The sequence below is a fragment of the Microtus oregoni genome, unplaced genomic scaffold, assembly GCF_018167655.1.
Source record: "Microtus oregoni isolate MIOR12 unplaced genomic scaffold, Mior012 000035F_ref0000213, whole genome shotgun sequence".
Classification (NCBI taxonomy): Eukaryota; Metazoa; Chordata; class Mammalia; order Rodentia; family Cricetidae; genus Microtus; species Microtus oregoni.
Genome location: NW_024543094.1, coordinates 20,221,718 through 20,238,562, shown reverse-complemented (window position 1 = coordinate 20,238,562; position 16,845 = coordinate 20,221,718). Strand labels below are relative to the sequence as shown.

General features: G+C 47.2%; 1 protein-coding gene across 4 annotated transcripts in view; it reads left to right on the top strand.

Annotated features, from left to right (window-relative positions):
- Positions 1-16,845, top strand: part of Frmd4a (FERM domain containing 4A) — a 582,923-nt gene that overhangs the window by 503,436 nt on the left and 62,642 nt on the right. For all 4 annotated transcript variants that reach the window (XM_041630653.1, XM_041630654.1, XM_041630652.1 and 1 more), the window contains 3 exons: positions 301-366; positions 1,035-1,092; positions 3,502-3,588. In XM_041630653.1, the coding sequence (XP_041486587.1) occupies positions 301-366; positions 1,035-1,092; positions 3,502-3,588 (211 nt within the window). The remainder of the gene's footprint in view (positions 1-300; positions 367-1,034; positions 1,093-3,501; positions 3,589-16,845) is intronic.

Genomic DNA, 16,845 nt, shown 5'->3' with positions numbered 1-16,845 from the left:
TCCATGGTATCTTGCAAAGAACAGCCCCCCAAACCTGCATGTTAATCTTATCCAACTGATTAGCAATCAGAGGTAACAGTAATGTAAGTCCTCTCAGGAGAAAACAGGCTTTTCTATCCCCACCATTGCTTAGAGACTTCGCTTGAGAGCAGCGTTGAGACATGTCATTTCAGGACATGGTTATTTTCCAGCTGCAGCTTCCTCAGAGGGTCTCAGGAGGATGGAGGGTGACGTCTTAGTGCTTTTGGTGTAGCAGGATGCTCAACCTCTAATGCCAGAATCCTTTCCTTCTGATTCTAGCGAAGACAGAGTCATTGAGTACTACAAGAAGCTGAATGGCCAGACGAGGGGTCAAGCAATTGTGAAGTAAGTGGCCCTTCTGAGTACGTACTAAGATTGTGTTTAGGAGCTGGAGAGACAGCTCAGTCAATAAGGTGCTTGCCCTGTAGCAGAGGGACCCCAATTCAGAACCCCAGAACCCACATTTAGATAGATAGATAGATAGATAGATAGATAGATAGATAGATAGATAGATAGATAGATAGATAGGCAGGCAGGCATCCTGGTGTGTATATAATGCCAGCACTGGGAAGGCAGAGGCAAGCAGATTCCTAGACCTCACTGGCCAGCCAGCCTAGCTGAATCAGGGAGCTCCAGGCCACTGAGACCAAGTTTCAAAATAATGTGGAAAGTAGTAGAGGAAGACATCAACATCCACTTACCCATACCCACAATTGTATAATTGTATTTTCAGATGCGCAGACACATGAATATATGCACATATACACAACACACATACACATACGCAAAGACTGTGTGTTAATAGGCCAGCTATCAAGGTAGTTAATTTCTCCTTGGAAAGATACATAGGGGGAGGGATGTTTCTACTAATTTCCAAGTTAATAAGCAGTCCAGAACTTCATTACACACATCAAAAGATCGTGTGTGTGTGTGTGTGTGTGTGTGTGTGTGCGACACCACTTCTGACTAATAACCCTTATTGTGTTGCCGTGTGTTGTGTGTTATCTTCACAGCTACATGAGTATCGTGGAGTCTCTCCCAACCTACGGTGTCCACTATTATGCAGTGAAGGTAAGTGAACTCTTTGGCTGAAGTCTGCCCACACTGTCCTGGAAAAGCAAGCAAGCAAACAGAAAATTTTCTTGTCTTTTAGTCTGAAGATTTGGAGGGGAATGGGAGTTGATGGAGGTTGGCTTGGTCAAAAGATTGCTTGCCAGGGGAAATTGAGCAACTGAATTTTATCCCTAGGGTACTAACACTTTGATAGAGTAACTCTCCAATACTCTTTTTTTTTTCTTTTGTGAAGTAATGTAATAAATCTCTACTTCCTTTCGGTCTCAGAGGAATCCTGGGAAATCAGGGTTTTGGGGCCTCTCACTAGAAAGGCTCCATCAAATACAAGGAACTAGGAAAAACCAAACACTTGTGGCAGAATGTCTTATTATCTCTTGGGGTCTGATGCCACATGGTCTGCTTTCCAAGGAGAACTGGACCCATTAAAAGGATCTGAGACTGTGTTCTTGAATGTGGCATTGTCAAATCCAATGTGTCACTAGCTCCTGTCTAAACTTATTAAGCTCCACCCACTCTGTGCCACACTGCCATCTTTTTCTGACAGGATAGATAAAGATGCCTCCTTTCTCAAGCCCAAGTTACAGTGTCGAGAGCAGGGCGATCCGGCCTCTGCGCGCTTGTTCTGTTCCAGATAAAGAAGGTGAATCCCCTCAGAGGTCCAGCCCCCTCAGTAATGTTGTGTGGGAAGATGTGGCCACTGACCCCCAAATAAAAAAAGGGGTTCAGAATCCCTCTGTGCCAGGGTTTAACACTCTGACTTCACAGTGTCACAGAGTTTCCTCTTGTTTTATTCAGCAAAATCAGTGCCATGCATAGGCACCTCCCAGAGACAGCAGCAAACGATCAACATACGGTCTTATACTGCATGTACCTGTCTGTCTGTCTGTCTGTCCATCTGTCCACACCCATATATTCAAATATCTTCATATGCACAAGGCTCTGAGTGCAACCCTCCATGCTGTAAATAAATAAATAAGCAAATAAATAAATGATTTTTTTTAGTGGAGTGGGGTAGTTCAGTGGTAGAGTCTACATTTAACACCCATGAGGCCATGAGTTCAATCCTCAACACCAACAGAAAAACTTGTAAAGAAATCATATACTCCTGGAGCTTTACATGATTCTTCTTCCCCCACATTCATTTCTTTGGTCTTTAATATGTCCGCTCACCTTGAAATAATTCATTCCTGCAAACGTTCACAGACCGCCATACTGATCTTGAGTCTCCAGGACTCTTGTGATGAAGACATCAATTAGGCCATTCACGCATGTGAAAATTAGTACAAATCTGTGGATAGGCTGCTTGCTGCGCCCAGGGTAAAGTCCTAGCCTTTGGGAGCATGTGGGAACTCCTCAGAATTGTCCTCAAAGGAGCCCCACTTTCACTCAGGTGATAAGGAGTCTTATAAACAGAGGGGCCCAGGGTTTGTAATCCAGTTCTAATGATGTTCCGGCTTCAGTTTTGCTAAATGAGTCCTAAAAGTCTTCATCCAGCTGCCCTCCTGGGCGAGCAGGGCATCATCCCTTAGTCTGTGCTGCCATCAGCTCCGTGTGGCTGGGAAGGTTTAACTTCCATTAAAGTTTGAGCCCTTGGCTTCAATATCTTTGCCCTTCAAAGGAAAGAAGTCTCTCCATGGTCTCCTGGGTTCTCTCTGGATCTGACAGTCAGTGGCAGTTTCTTTGATCAGAAAGCCGTTCATTTTCTTTAAAATATGATATCTATTTCAGTTTTTCTGTATGGCGAGTGAGAGACTCAGCCTGGCTTTGGGGGTCAGGGGACAGGGGACTTGCACTTGTCCATTAAAAGGTGAAGATGGAGGCTGGGGAGATGCTCAGTTGGTAAAGTGTTATGTAAGCCTTAGGACCTGAGTTCAGATCCCCAGCACTCAAGTAAAATTTCTAGGGCTAGTAAGGCAGAAATGGGGGTGGGGGGGCAGAGCTCTCAGAGCAACCAGTGCTAGCCACTCAGTGAGCTTCAGATTCAGTGAAAGAACCTATCCCCCCCCAAAAAAAAATACAAGATGGAAAGAGAGTGGGGGCGGGGATGGGAGAGATAACTGGTGTCAGCCTCTGGTCTTCTCATGTAAGTCCATGTGTGTGTATACACACACAGAAACAGGTGTGCATGCTTACACCAAACAAGTAAATAAGTAAGACACGGAGCAATACAGGTGCTGTGGTTGTGGTTCTGCTTGGAAACAGAGCCAATTGCCCAACTCAGGCGTGGTCCCCAGCGCTGTTCACATAAGACATCCACGATGGGTACATCTGGTAAGATATTAAGTAGAGAGGGCTTCCTTCCACTCCAGAGACACTGTCTTTTCCCTGTCGTCAGCTGAGAAATCTCCTGGTCTGTGTTTATCTTCTCCAGCCCCTTGTTGACCTCTCTTCCCTTTGACATCCTAGGATAAGCAGGGGATACCGTGGTGGCTGGGACTCAGCTATAAAGGAATCTTCCAGTATGACCACCATGATAAAGTGAAGCCAAGGAAGGTAAGGGTGCCTCTTCTGTGGGCTTGAGGACTTTATTTGAGAGAGGAGTGGGGTGGATGCGAAGGAACATTGCAGAGCCTGAGGGCTCACCAATCCTGTGTGTGTGTGTGTGTGTGTGTGTGTGTGTGTGTGTGTGACTCCACAATGATCTTGTCTGAGTTTCCTGGGTAAATATTTTCTCTCCCAGTCTCTAAGGAAACAAAGTGCTATAATTACTTAAGGTAGGGTGTTTGGCTACATCCTCCAAGAGCAGATGGGCAAACAGGCTCTGAGGAACTGTCGTGTATGTTCTTTCTCTTGGGGGCGGGGCTACATGTTTTGGCAAAATGAAGGAACATTGTCTCCTGAGGCCAATCTGGGTTCTCCATGATGTTTTTTTGGAATAAGGCCATAGGTCAAGGAGAGACAAAAAAATATAAAGACTTAGAAAAAGTTCTGAAAGTCTGGCAAATACCTTCACTCATAGGAGTGAACAGAGACTAGAGTCATCTGTCCCAGAGAAAGGGAGTCCAGTCACTGAAAACACAAATGTGTTTGTTTTTGCTTGCAAAATGTTTTTCAAACAAGAACAAATTGAAAACTTAAATGGAAAAATACTTTGGGGGTGAGAATGTACTGTTGGTCCATTATGCCTTCACAGACTGCTGCCCAAGCTGTTATATCCGTGACCAGGATAGAAACCCACCAATTACATCTGGGCTGACCACACTCTATGCACATCTGAGTTGACCAAACTCTATGCACATCTGGACTGGCCACACTCTAAGCACACCTGGCCTGACCATACTCTATTCACACCTGGGCTGACCATACTCTATGCACACCTGGGCTGATCATACTCTATGCACACCTGGACTGATCATACTCAATGAATACCTGGGCTGACTACACTCTATGCACATCTGGACTGATCACACTCTATGCACCCCTGGGCTGACCACACTCTATGCACACCTGAGCTGACCACACTCTATGCACACCTGAGCTGACCACACTCTATGCACACCTGAGCTGACCACACTCTCTGCACACCTGGGCTGACCACACTCTGTGCACACCTGGGCTGACCACACTCTGTGCACACCTGGGCTGACCACACTCTGTGCACACCTGAGCTGACCACACTCTATGCACACCTGAGCTGACCACACTCTATGCACACCTGAGCTGACCACACTCTATGCACACCTGGGCTGACCACACTCTGTGCACACCTGGGCTGACCACACTCTGTGCACACCTGGGCTGACCACTCTCTATGTACACCTGGGCTGACCACACTCTATGCACACCTGAGCTGACCACACTCTGTGCACATCTGGACTGACCACACTCTATGCACCCCTGGGCTGACCACACTCTATGCACACCTGGGCTGACCACTCTCTATGTACACCTAGGCTGAACGTCTATGAAGTAAGCATCTTAGTCCCCTTCTTCATTAAATTGGTAGTGGGAAAATGGCCCTGTCCTAGGAAGAATTTTCACTCAATTGGTCGGGAAATCATTTCACTTCTAAATAAATGTCATGAACAAACGATGGGGGTGTAGTCCTCTGGGAACGATGCGACAAGAACCTGCCTCTTTGGGGGAGTGTGCTGCTTTGTGTGGCAAGCTTCCAAACTTCCCTGTTTCCCATTTACACAGAAGAAGCGGATAGTGCCCCATGTTCCTGCTTTAACCCTCTTAATTTTATGGCTGTAGACCTGCACCTCTTCCTGGCTGCGTCTGTTCCCCCTGGTACTTTTCTCCATCTGGCCTTTCTAATTCTTTAGTTCCTTCTTCACTTCCTTCATCTCTTTTACATCACCACTTGTCTCTTCCCAACCAGCCCAACTGAGTTTTCTTCTTCTTGCAAATGACAAACACACTCCCAACACCTTTCACAAAGTCCTGGTCGCAATGTGTGCAGCTCTGCCTTGCCCTCCTTGGAAGGGGAAAGCTAGGGAACAACATAGCTTAGGACATTCACAGTAGTGGGCCTGATACCAGGGAGCTGTACTCAGGTACTTAGGTATTCAGCTGGAGCTTCAGAGTGTCAAGAACTTCCAAAGCATAAGTGAACCAAGGCCAGTGTGACTAACTGGGGCCACAGCAGGGTTCAGTCTTTCCCCCTAAGCTCTGTGAAAGGCTGGCCAACAGTACTGAAACTTCTGTCCACTGTATTCCTATGTAGGTGTTTTTTCTTGATTTCTCTTAAGTATAATTCTAATGAAAGTAATAATATAGCACTTGGTTATATGTCAAACCCAAGAGAGCCACATAACATAAATTAATCACTCTTAGTTAGACCTGAGTTTGGCTTCTAGTGCTCACAGAAAAATCTTTTAAAAAAGAAAAGGAAATAGTATCAACAGAGAAGGAAGGACAACAGCTGGACCCCAGAAAAGTCACCAGCACATGAGTGAAAATTTTCAGTTCTTCATCATAGAAATCCCTGGGAGACAGCCAGACGCTGTGTAGAGTTTGGGGGTCCTTGGGAAATGAATGCACCAGCTGAATATAAAGTTAGGAACAATCCTTCCATACCCCCATCAGGCCAAGTGATGCTTCTGCTCCATTAGCTTTGAGGGGTCTATGTGTCAGTCAAGATGCTAATGGGGTTTAAAGGCGAAACTGAAGAGTGAAAGGAAGCTACAGTTATGAAATCCCAGCTGCTGGAAGACTTGGGGAGGAGTCCTTTATCTCAGAACCCGACATCATTAGCATCACAAACCCCGTTTTGTTGTGTGTAGGACTCAGGAGAAGCTCTGCACAGCTCAAGCACAGGAACATGTGTGAAGGAGGCACATACTCCTGACTGCGAGTTATCCCTACAGGCTTGCATATGAGGTACCCCAAGTCCCTCCTTGGTACCTCCAGACCAAGATCTTAACCTCCTCTGTGTGTCAGAAACTCCAGGAAGAGGTTGGAACCCACAGCCTCTTTCCAGGGTCCACCTTGTCTCTCTGACTCTCTGCTATGAGTGCAGGAAGTATTACAAGGCTATCCACATGGGTCTGGAGGTTGGCACTGTCCCTCATGGCCATCTGTGCTTCCTGCACTCAGACTTGGGAAAAGTTGGCCAGGTAGAGCGGGCATGGCTGCGTGGTCCTGGGTACTGAGAGCCGGAGGGTTCCCAAGCACAGAGGATGAACAAGTCGCTCGCGAGGGATGTCCTCCAGGTGGTAGCATGCCCTCCTGGCACTGAGACCGGGTACATCTCCAGCAACTTAAGCCTCCACGGATGCTCAGGAGATGATCCGTGCCCAGATCTAAGTCCCTGGAGGCATCTGTGGCAACAGCTGCCTCTCATGCCCAGGCAGCTCTTCTCACCAGCAGCAAGCAGAGGCCCTCCCTGACACTCTGACCCACTTACGGCAGCTCTGGCACATGGCACCATAGTCCTAAGAGCCAACCTTCAGGCTAAGGCCGTGGTAAGGCTGAGCGCTCCTGCTTCCTCTGAAGGACTAAGGCTTGTCCTCTGTTATGCCACCAAGTGTTCCCATAGGGCTTGTCAAAAATGTCTCCCCAGGTCCCTAAGTGTCCAGAGCTGGTGGCCATCTCAAACCAGAAAGGACAGTAGCTTGGTCCTGGTTCTCTGGATGAGATGCCGCTTGCCACTCTAGTTTCGGGATCTTCCGTCTATCATCGAGTCCCGTTCTGAATGGCTCTGGAAAGGTGGTGTGTAAAGTGAGGTGCCTCTGAGCTTGAGTAGGAGGAAGAATAATGCTTCCTGCTAATAACGCCACACAGTGCACTACCTGGGTCTCTCCAGCAAGCGCAGCTCTCCATACAAGCTATGAACTTCATTTCAAACCATTTTTGAAAAAGCCCCATGATAGGAAGAGGCCTGTAACTCCAGGTTGCTGTGCTATAGACAGTTACAGGTCATCTGGGGCCATATAGTAAGATCCTGTCTCAAAAAGACATGGGAAACAGACCAAAGGAGAGGCAGGTGTATCTCTGTGAGTATGAGGCCAGTCTGGTCTACAGGGCAAGTTCCAGGACAGTCAAGGCTGTTATATAAAGAAACCTTGTCTAGGAAAAAAAAAAAGGTAAAAAGTAAATTTAAAGCAAAACAAAAACTTAGGTTTCTTTTCTTGCTTTTTTCCTCCCCTCAGAGTGTGTTTTGTCAGAGAGAATAAGGCATGTGGGGACTTTTTTAACAGTCCTTTTTAAAAACTTTGTTTCTATCTTTTGAGTGTGTTCAGAAGAATTCAGACGTTCTAAGTGAAAAGAACCAGGGGCTGGAGCCTGGAGGCAGGAACGGAAAAGGAGGCCGTGGGTGAACATTGCTGACTTGCTCTCCATAGCTTGCTCACCCTGCTTTCTTACACAGCCCAGGACCACCCGCCCAAGATGGCACAGCCCGCCATGGGCTGGGGCCTCCTATATTTATCAACAAGATGCCCTACAATCTTGGCTATAGGCAGTCTGATGGAGGCCTTTTCTCCTTGGAACTTCCATCTTCCCAAATAAGCCTAGTTTAACCAGCACAGATGCCAGGACAGAAGACTATTCCTCCAAATGCCCCAAAGTAGCAACAAGCAGGGTTTTTAAATGAATGAGATCTGTCAGGGGTGCACATTCCCCCACTGCGATGCTCCTTGTTTGTATTCACGATAGCTTCTGAGAATCCATTATAACATGTTGTATGAGCCGTTAGAGAACCCTCCATCCTCTCTCAGGAAATAATTGCTTGCATCCTTCATCCAGTGAAGTTTTCCCTCTTACCCCCAGCCTACCTCCCAGCTCCTGAGAGTTCTCACAGACCACACACGGCTTAGAGTCATCCCTTTGGCTATTGTTACACTCTTCTTTTCTTGCCAATGGGCAGTAATTCTGTTAATCTTTATGTATCTTAATATAGAACCAGAGGAGGGAATCTCTCTCTCTCTCTCTCTCTCTCTCTCTCTCTCTCTCTCTCTCACACACACACACACACATTCACACACTTTTGTCTTGGTTTATCCATGAATAATGAATGAGAAGATCATGGTGGCCGAGGGAGAAAACTCCTGCCTCTCCATAGGTTATTGTCTCCTGCTTCATACCAGTTGTCAGCCTTTAACATGTGTGTACACATATGTGTAGAAATAACTCACTGCCTAGACGCTCGTTTCCTAAATTAGAGTCTTCTTGGACTCTGGGATTAATGATGGGTGTTTGGGCCCTTGGAGTCAACCTCGGGTTACCTCTTAGTTTGCATTTGTGGTCTGCCATTGAGACTTAGGACAAAACCCAAAAACTGCCCCGCAGCAGTGACATTGGCTGTCCTACCCATTCTGCAGATTGTGCTAGTACAAGCAAGAGTATTTTTTACCTCTTTCCTGAAGGTGTGGAAATGCAAACTAAATGTCCTATATTAGGAGGCCTCGTTGATTCAGCCTGACAGAACCAGGTTCTCGCGGCGCATAAGTAGGGCTCCCTCTACAGGGGAGGTCCCACATTCCTTAGATCAAAGCCTGAGGAAATAACAGCTGCTTTAATCTCTGTGACCATCAGCCCCTTCTCATCACCCCAGTCATGGGAGTGTGGGTGGCCACACTAATGGCTCAACTTCATGACCCATCCCAGGATTCTGTGTGAAATTCTTCTGGTCCGCAACCTTCATTCAGACCTGTGGGCAGAGTGACCAGTCTCACTTCTGGCCATCAGAAGGCATGATAAAGAAAACAGGAAATGCTGACTCAGTGGGCCTTTGAGAAAGTTGAAACCTGTGACTCACAAGGACCTCCCTACAGAAGTAGTGTAGTATTCAATATCCATAAATCGGCACTCATTCTCCTTCCAAGCTAGTCTGTATTGAAGGAAAGCTATCCTTTGGGAAGCACTGTCGAGTCGGGCCTGGTTACATATTCAGCAGGCTGCATTTACTTATTTATTTGATGTGCACTTAGGGGGGCTTTTATGTGTGCTTAGATACACAATTAGGAGCACTTCAGGGTCCCTTCTGAGGCATTAGGAAAAGGAACCACAGTTATTGGCCGGCCTGTGAGCAGCGAGTGTGGCTTCCTGATTCCTGAGAGGATTTCAGAGACAGGGGCAGTGGCTCCAGAATTTGATGCATTCCTGTCACATCCCCCAGATGAGTAAAGACTTTTTTTTTAATTCTATGAGATGAGGAGACAGGAAGGGAAAATAATATTTACAGGAACTATTCCATTAACTATGAGCTAACTCCCAGCGGCATGGTCCCGCTCAATTACTCAGTGCGATAAGAACGCTATGCCTTGCTGACTTGGTCCAGCTTCTGTTTGGGCACCTTTGACTCATTTGCTGGCTGGAGAGCCCTGCTGACTTGCCTGCCTCTGGCTGGGTGCCTTGCTTCTTCCAGATTGTCTGTTCTGCTTGGAAACCACACCCTCTGTACATGCCAGAGGAAAGGCTACTTAATGTGTTTAGCATTCTTAGCATTTCGCGGCCTTTGTTCCCTCGTGGTACAGGATCAAAGAGCCACCTCTTAGCAGTCCTTCAGAGCACAGTGTAGGATGAGTGGACCTGTAGAGGTTCAGGGCCTGTGGGTGACAGGGCCTTGCAGTGGGTCAGCAAAGAGACCTAGCCTTAAAGCTGGGGAGCAGATCCTCAAGGAGGGATATCGGGGAGAAACATAAGAAGTTACCAGGATGACTCCCCAATCCAAGCATGATGGATTCTGCCTGTAACCCCAACATTTGGGAAGCTGAAACCTGGAGTTCAACCAGCCTTGGCTGTATAGCAAGACCATGCCTCAATCAAGGACTGAAATATAGCTCAGTAGTTGTGTGCTTGGCTGGCATGCCCCCCCCCCCACGCACACACAGTGCTTTGTAAACCAGTGACTTTCATATCCACTCAGAGCTCCAAAGTAAATGGTGGGAATTTGGATGCTGCTTGTTCGCTTCTGGTATGGGGGCTGGAGGACTACGACACTTCTAGCCTCTCTGCTCTCTTTCTGTCTGCGAGAAGGAGACTGAAAGGCACAGACAGAATGGCTGTAACTTAGTTTTCTCCCCTTTGAGTAAGTTCACTCCTGCAAGAGTTTCGCTGTCAGGATGAGAGAGCATCTGCCCTTGATGTAGCAAATATCATTACCGTCTCTTTTATACTGAGCGAGAGAGGCAGACCGAAGTGCAAACAATGTCCCTTTGTTAGGAGGAGGTTTCTTCCTTGGTTATTGAGTCTGGGAACCCAGGGTCCCTCTGTTCCCACAAGTTCCTGGGGAGACCATTCTGAGCATGCCAGACTTCCGAGGGCACCAGGTCATATTCCAATCTTTTCTGGGAATCTCATATTCCTATCAGACTGCCACCTTTGTCTTTGAATAGGGGGAAAAAATTAACACTGTGTCACACAGGTGGATGGTTCTATTTTGTGTTTGTTTGTTTGTTTGTTTGGAGATAACATCTCACTAGATATCCCAGGCTGGACTTGAACTCACTATGTAGATCAGGCTAGCCTCCAATTCTGAATCATCCAGTCTCACCCTCCCAATTAGCTGTGATTACATGCTTATGCCTCCACATCTAGATGTGTGTATGTGTGTACATGCATGTATCTGTGTGTGTGTGTGCGTGCGCGCACACACGCGCTGCGCACACACGTCAGAGGACATGCCTTGGTGTCACTCCTTAGGTTCTTATTCTTTTGAGGCAGAGTCCCTTACTGACCCAGAATTCCCCACACAAGCCAAAGCCTGACTGCTTTGACTCCACAGTGCCGACATAAGTGTGCACTACACTGCCACACCTTAATGTTTTTCCCCACATGGGTTCTGGGGAACAGACTCAGGCCCTCGTGTTTGCAAGGCAAGCACTTTGGCAACTGAGCTATCTCCCCAAACTGAGAACGCCAGCTTCTAGACAGAACGATCCCATGTCTATCTTTAACTCTTCTCCATGTGAACCAGTGCCCAAGCCAGATCTGATCAGTCGGCCAGGGCAGTTTCTCTCCTGGGCTTCATTATCTTCCAAGTCCAATGTCTAGTCTCCTGGACATCTTTTCCTCCCTGGCCCTATACCGTGCATGCACCAACCCTGAGAAAGGCCACATAAATAGCCACATTGATGGTGTGGACAGTAGCGGTCAAATGGGACATCGGGTATTTATAACATTCGAATAAACACCCAGCCAGACAGCATAGCAGCGCCCTTGAGACTGACGGGCTTCTGAGGAACTCTGCAGACAGATCCCCACTACTCTTGGAGCTCCATTGACCCTGGATGCAATTTGAAGGAGCAAATCAAAACCAAATGCTGTAGTCGGATCCCAGATGATTGCAGGGGAGCATTCAGTAGCCCCACTCATGCCAAAAGAACCACAAACCAGTAGTAGCTTCTGAACTGACTTTGTCTTTCTGGCTTCAAAACCAGTGACTTTTCATGGAGCAACAAGGACATCACACCACAAGGGCACAGCTCTTTTATCTTACACCCTTGCTTTGAGTGTCTTTCCTTGCCCCTTGACAAAGCCACCAGCCGTCTCAGGCTCTTCTGACCATCCCCACACAGTCAAAGTCACTTAGCCCCTTTAAACAGCAAAACAAGGTTCTGTTAAGATGGTGGGACTGAAGAGATGGCCCTGTGGTTAAGAGTGCTTGCTGCTCTTGCCGAGGACCAAAGTTCAGTTCCCAGAACCTATGTCAGGTGTCTCACAACCACTTGTAACTTTAGCACCGGGAAATCTGACACCCTTTTCTGACTTCCCCAAGTATCCACACACATTTGCACATACAAATATATATATATATATATATATACATACACACACATACACACACACACACACACAAATCCAAGTAAAATCGATATTTTTTTAAAGAAATTATCATGTTCAGTCCTATGAGACAATAAAAAAAAATCTGTGTTTATTAGTTTGGGGGAATTGAACTCAGGTCCTTGTGCTTTCAAGGTGAGCACTTTATCAACTGGGCCATCGTTCTAGCCCCTACGGTTTTAAAAATTCTAACAAAATTTGTATAACACAAGCGACTGCGTTACAACTTTCATTGCACGGCTCAGTGCGAGCCATCTCCAGAACTCTTTCTGTAGTCCAGACTTAGAACTTTACACCTTCTCACCGCAGTGCCCTGTTTCCTCTCCCGTGGCCTCTAGCTGCCATCTTCCTGCTTCCAGTAGTTTGGCTCCAAGTTGGCTACCTGTATTTGTCTTTGGGCGAGCATATCCAACTTCATTTCAGAGTGAGATGGGGCTCTGGGTAGGTAATAACCAAGGCCCATGCCGCTTTATTGAGCCTGCTGGTGAACTTCCTGCCCTATTTGTGACCTCTGCCTGATGATCAAATCACATGTCTCCTATGTACGACTGCTCACCCTGAAGTCTCACCAGGGATTTTCATTTTACTTATCCTTAGCTCTAGGGTCCATTGGCCAAGGCAACTACAGACAGTAAAATCTATACCAAACCTATGTGGAGTTAATGAGTGTAGATTTCTAAGGGTTCTGTCCAGTGAGACAGACCAGCTAACAGCCTGAGAATTTTCTCCAGCGTCGCTGGCAGATGTTTCTCCTACCTAAAGCTCTCTACCAGTCCTCTCGATCATTCAGGAAGGTTTATACTGGCATCTTACTAGCCCATGTGTCCTTATGCCCGCTAGCATGTACCCAGCCTGGTTGCGATGACGTTTTATGTTCTGGCCTTTTAATGAGAGGGCAAAGCACCATGAGGGCTCTGGACTCCAGGCTCCATGGTCCTCCCTCTCGTTGGACTGGAAAACGAACACCAGCCCTACCTTAGAAGGCTCTCTGGGTCACAGCTGAGTGAGTTTCCTGTGCGCCTGTGTGTTTCTAATCACATAATTGACTTTATGTTTGACATTTGGAAACTCATTTAAAAACAGAAAACAAAACAAAAACTGGTCGCTGGCCAGATTTCTCGCTGGCAGAGTAACAGTCTTGAGCTGCAGAAAACAGCAAGCACCCAGGGGTGCTACTGCCCTGGTTTCTCATGTGTTCAAGGGCTTGGGAAGGTGAGTCTTCCATAAATCCCCCCAGCAATTGAGAGAAAGGGGCCCCCACAACAGCAAGGGAAGATTGTAATGGAAAAGGGGTGCTGCTGAGAGTAAGGGGGCTTCTGTTTTATACTGAGCTGCTAGATCCTTTTATGCAATTAGCCTTATTGAGGTTCCCCCAACCCCCAAATACAGGGCATTAGACCCAGCGCTTTCTCCATGCTAGGCCAGTACTCTACTCTGACTGAACCTATGAGCTACATTTCCAACTTTCTCTCTCTCTCTTTCCTCTGTCCCTCTCTTTCTCCCTCCCTTCCTCCTTCTCTCTCCCCCAGCTTTTAATATGGGCGCTGGTTCCATGCTTTCCCAGGAAACACTCTACATTACCAAATGAACCATCTCCCCACCCAGGAGTCAATTCCTTTTTATGTTACATATGTTAGTATCTGCTCAGTCCCTCATAGAGCTCATAGCTGGCCACTTTTGTAACAATGTCAACCCTTCTCCTGCCTGGCCTGCTTGGGTTACATTTGTCCTTGGGACCTGTTATCCTTTGACTGTGCCCCGTGGTTTATGTGTTGATTTCTTATTTACCTCTTGCCTCGTAAAAATACACAGGTCACTTAGTACAAGGAAATAAATTTCAAAATCGCTTCTATCTGGATTTGCCTTTGATTTAAGTACCCGATGGACAGATACTCAACAAATAAAAGATACTGAGCACCATGTTTGATAGCACATCTATAATACCAGAACTTAGGAGGCTGATGCAAGAGGATTGCTGTGGCTTTAAAAGTCAACTTGAGCGACATAGTACCAGGCCAGCCAGTGCTGAATAACAAGACCCTATCTAGGCAACAACAACAACAACAAAAAAGAAGTACTTGAAGTAAAGTATCTAATAGTGTGTTTCAACCCACTGTTAATTTTGAAGACATCCTTGCATATATGTGTACAGTGGCATGATGGAGTTAAGTATAAATAGAGTAACTCTCAAGGAACGGTTCAAGTTCTCACTCCACATAAGCAGTAGGACATTTGCAAGGGACAGGAGTGAACACGTAGCCTTTCACCACTCCTGTTTGTAGGTAGAAGAAAGAAGGAAATAAATTTAAAAATCGCTTCTATCTGGATTTGCCTTTGATTTAATTTTTGTCTGTTGGACCAAAAAGAAATTTAGAGCTGGTAGCAGTTGGCTCTCAAGATTGCCCTGCTGCGGTCATTCTGACCGTCAGACCCTTCTGGGTCCTCGAACTCTTTCTTTTTCACAGAAGTGGATGTGTTAGACTGAGGAACCCTGGGGTTGAGTCCTGGTGACCTTATCATCATGGGGGAATGCAGCAGGTTCCTTTTGCTGACCTGTGCACTACCGGGAAGATTTTTCCTAATCAGCATGGTTCACAGGGGAAATCTTTCTAAAAACTGCTATACCTGTTTAACACCCAACTCCAGCACAGACAGACCCCAATAGACACAATTCTGCCCACCAGGCAGGGAAAGAGCAATGGCACCTGCTGATGGGCCAGTGAACTCTACTGCAGGGTCCCCTCTGCCAGGCTGTACTGACAAAGAACCTTGAGTAGACAGAGGCAGTTTCCACAGAGGATGAGCTGTTCAGTCCAGGAGGGGATTAGAACTGCAGGCTTCCTGGGTTGATAGACGCCCCTAGTTCATTTTGGAATCATGCTGAGTTTAAATAGAGCTGCTCAGGAATCTGAGTTCTTGATTGGGTTCCACCATTCTCCTTCCTTCAGCTGGCTCTCACGGCTACTTCCCCATGGTCATGAATAGTCTAGCAATGCACTCGGTTGGGGGAGGGATGGTCATGTGAGTGCACTTGTGTGCTTGTGGAGGCTGGAATCCAGAAGTCAACCTCGACTGCTGTTCCTCAGGTCTCTCCCTCCTTGTTTTTGCAAAACAATGGCCCGAGGCTTGCACATTCAGCTAGACTGGCTGGCTAGCAAGTCCCAGAGCATTCCCAACTCTAGTATGGTACATTCGTGCCACCAAATAGAGGTTCTACAGATCAAGCTCTGGTCCTCATTGTTTCTCGCCACTTTCCTCACTGTTTATCTTCCTACCTTTAAAGAAGCAGCCACCTTAATCAGTGCAGGCTCCTTACTCTGTGGAGGTAGCCGAATTAGAGCTCAAATGCACACCCCTGCCACATGCTGCCTGTAGGACCAGGCGTGTCCCATTTCTTCACATTCTTCCTTCCTTCGCTCACTCGGTCCACAGCTACTGAGCAACAGGTAAGTAACTGCCTCAGGCCTTGTGCTCCAGGATAGAAAGAATGCAGGACATTCCAGAAGCTTGAATGTGGTGAGGTCATCTGAGTAAAAAGATGGCTACAGCACAGGCTGGCGATGGCTTTGGTAGAGGGATGGGCAGAGACGCCTGGGAGAGCTACCCAGGTTGGCACTGGGAAGCCTGTGGCACCAGGAACAGAGCTGAGGAGAGGATGTGGCTTGGGCAGGAAGTAGGACGCTGAGCAACCTCAGTTGTTTTCTTGTCTCCCTCCTCCTCCAGTAAGCTCAGGAATCTTCAAACTGACCTGAACACTTTAGAATTCCTGCAGGCGAAAGGTAGAAACCAGAGCTTGAAAAGTAGGACCAGCCTTTCTGAAAAGATGGGGTTATGGGAGTTGAAGTCTTCACCTCTAGAACTCATTCCCCCTCTATCTGGAGAAGGCATCGCTCCAGCAGGGATGCTGGAGATTCATAGGGGAGGAGCAGTCAGGACCTCTACTGTAGAGAGGGTGGCTCAGCCCGGCCCATTGCATGCTTCGGAAAAGCTGGGCAGTCAGATCTCCTAGCAAAACAAAACAAACAAACAAACAAAAACCAGGCCAAACTATGGCAACAGCTTGCATGGCACAAAGGTTTCAACCATGGCTAGCTTGAAAGAAAGCTGGAGCTCTTCTGTCCTGCTACCTGCAAACCAGGCTCCCTGGCCAAGTAGAGAGGTCTAGGGCTCCCTCCTGAATTCTCAGCAGCACACAAAGCGCAAGGCGTCTCCCTCCCAGGCCCAGCCCACCTCTACCAGATCTGCAAGAGCTGTGGATGTAGCTCTCAGCTGGTACAGTCACAGCCGGTAGAGCACTCACCTAGCGCTGCATAAAGCTGGGCATGGTAGTGCATCTGTAATCCCAGTGCTTGGAAGGAAGTGGCAAGGGATCAGCAGGTCAAGCCCATCCTGGACTACACGAGATCCAGTCTCAAAACAATAAAAAAAAAAAAAATCATGCTCACTAGAGTAGTGCAGGCCTTTAATCCCAGCACTTGAGAAGGCTCTGAGTTCAAGGCCAGCCTGGTCTACAGAGTAAAT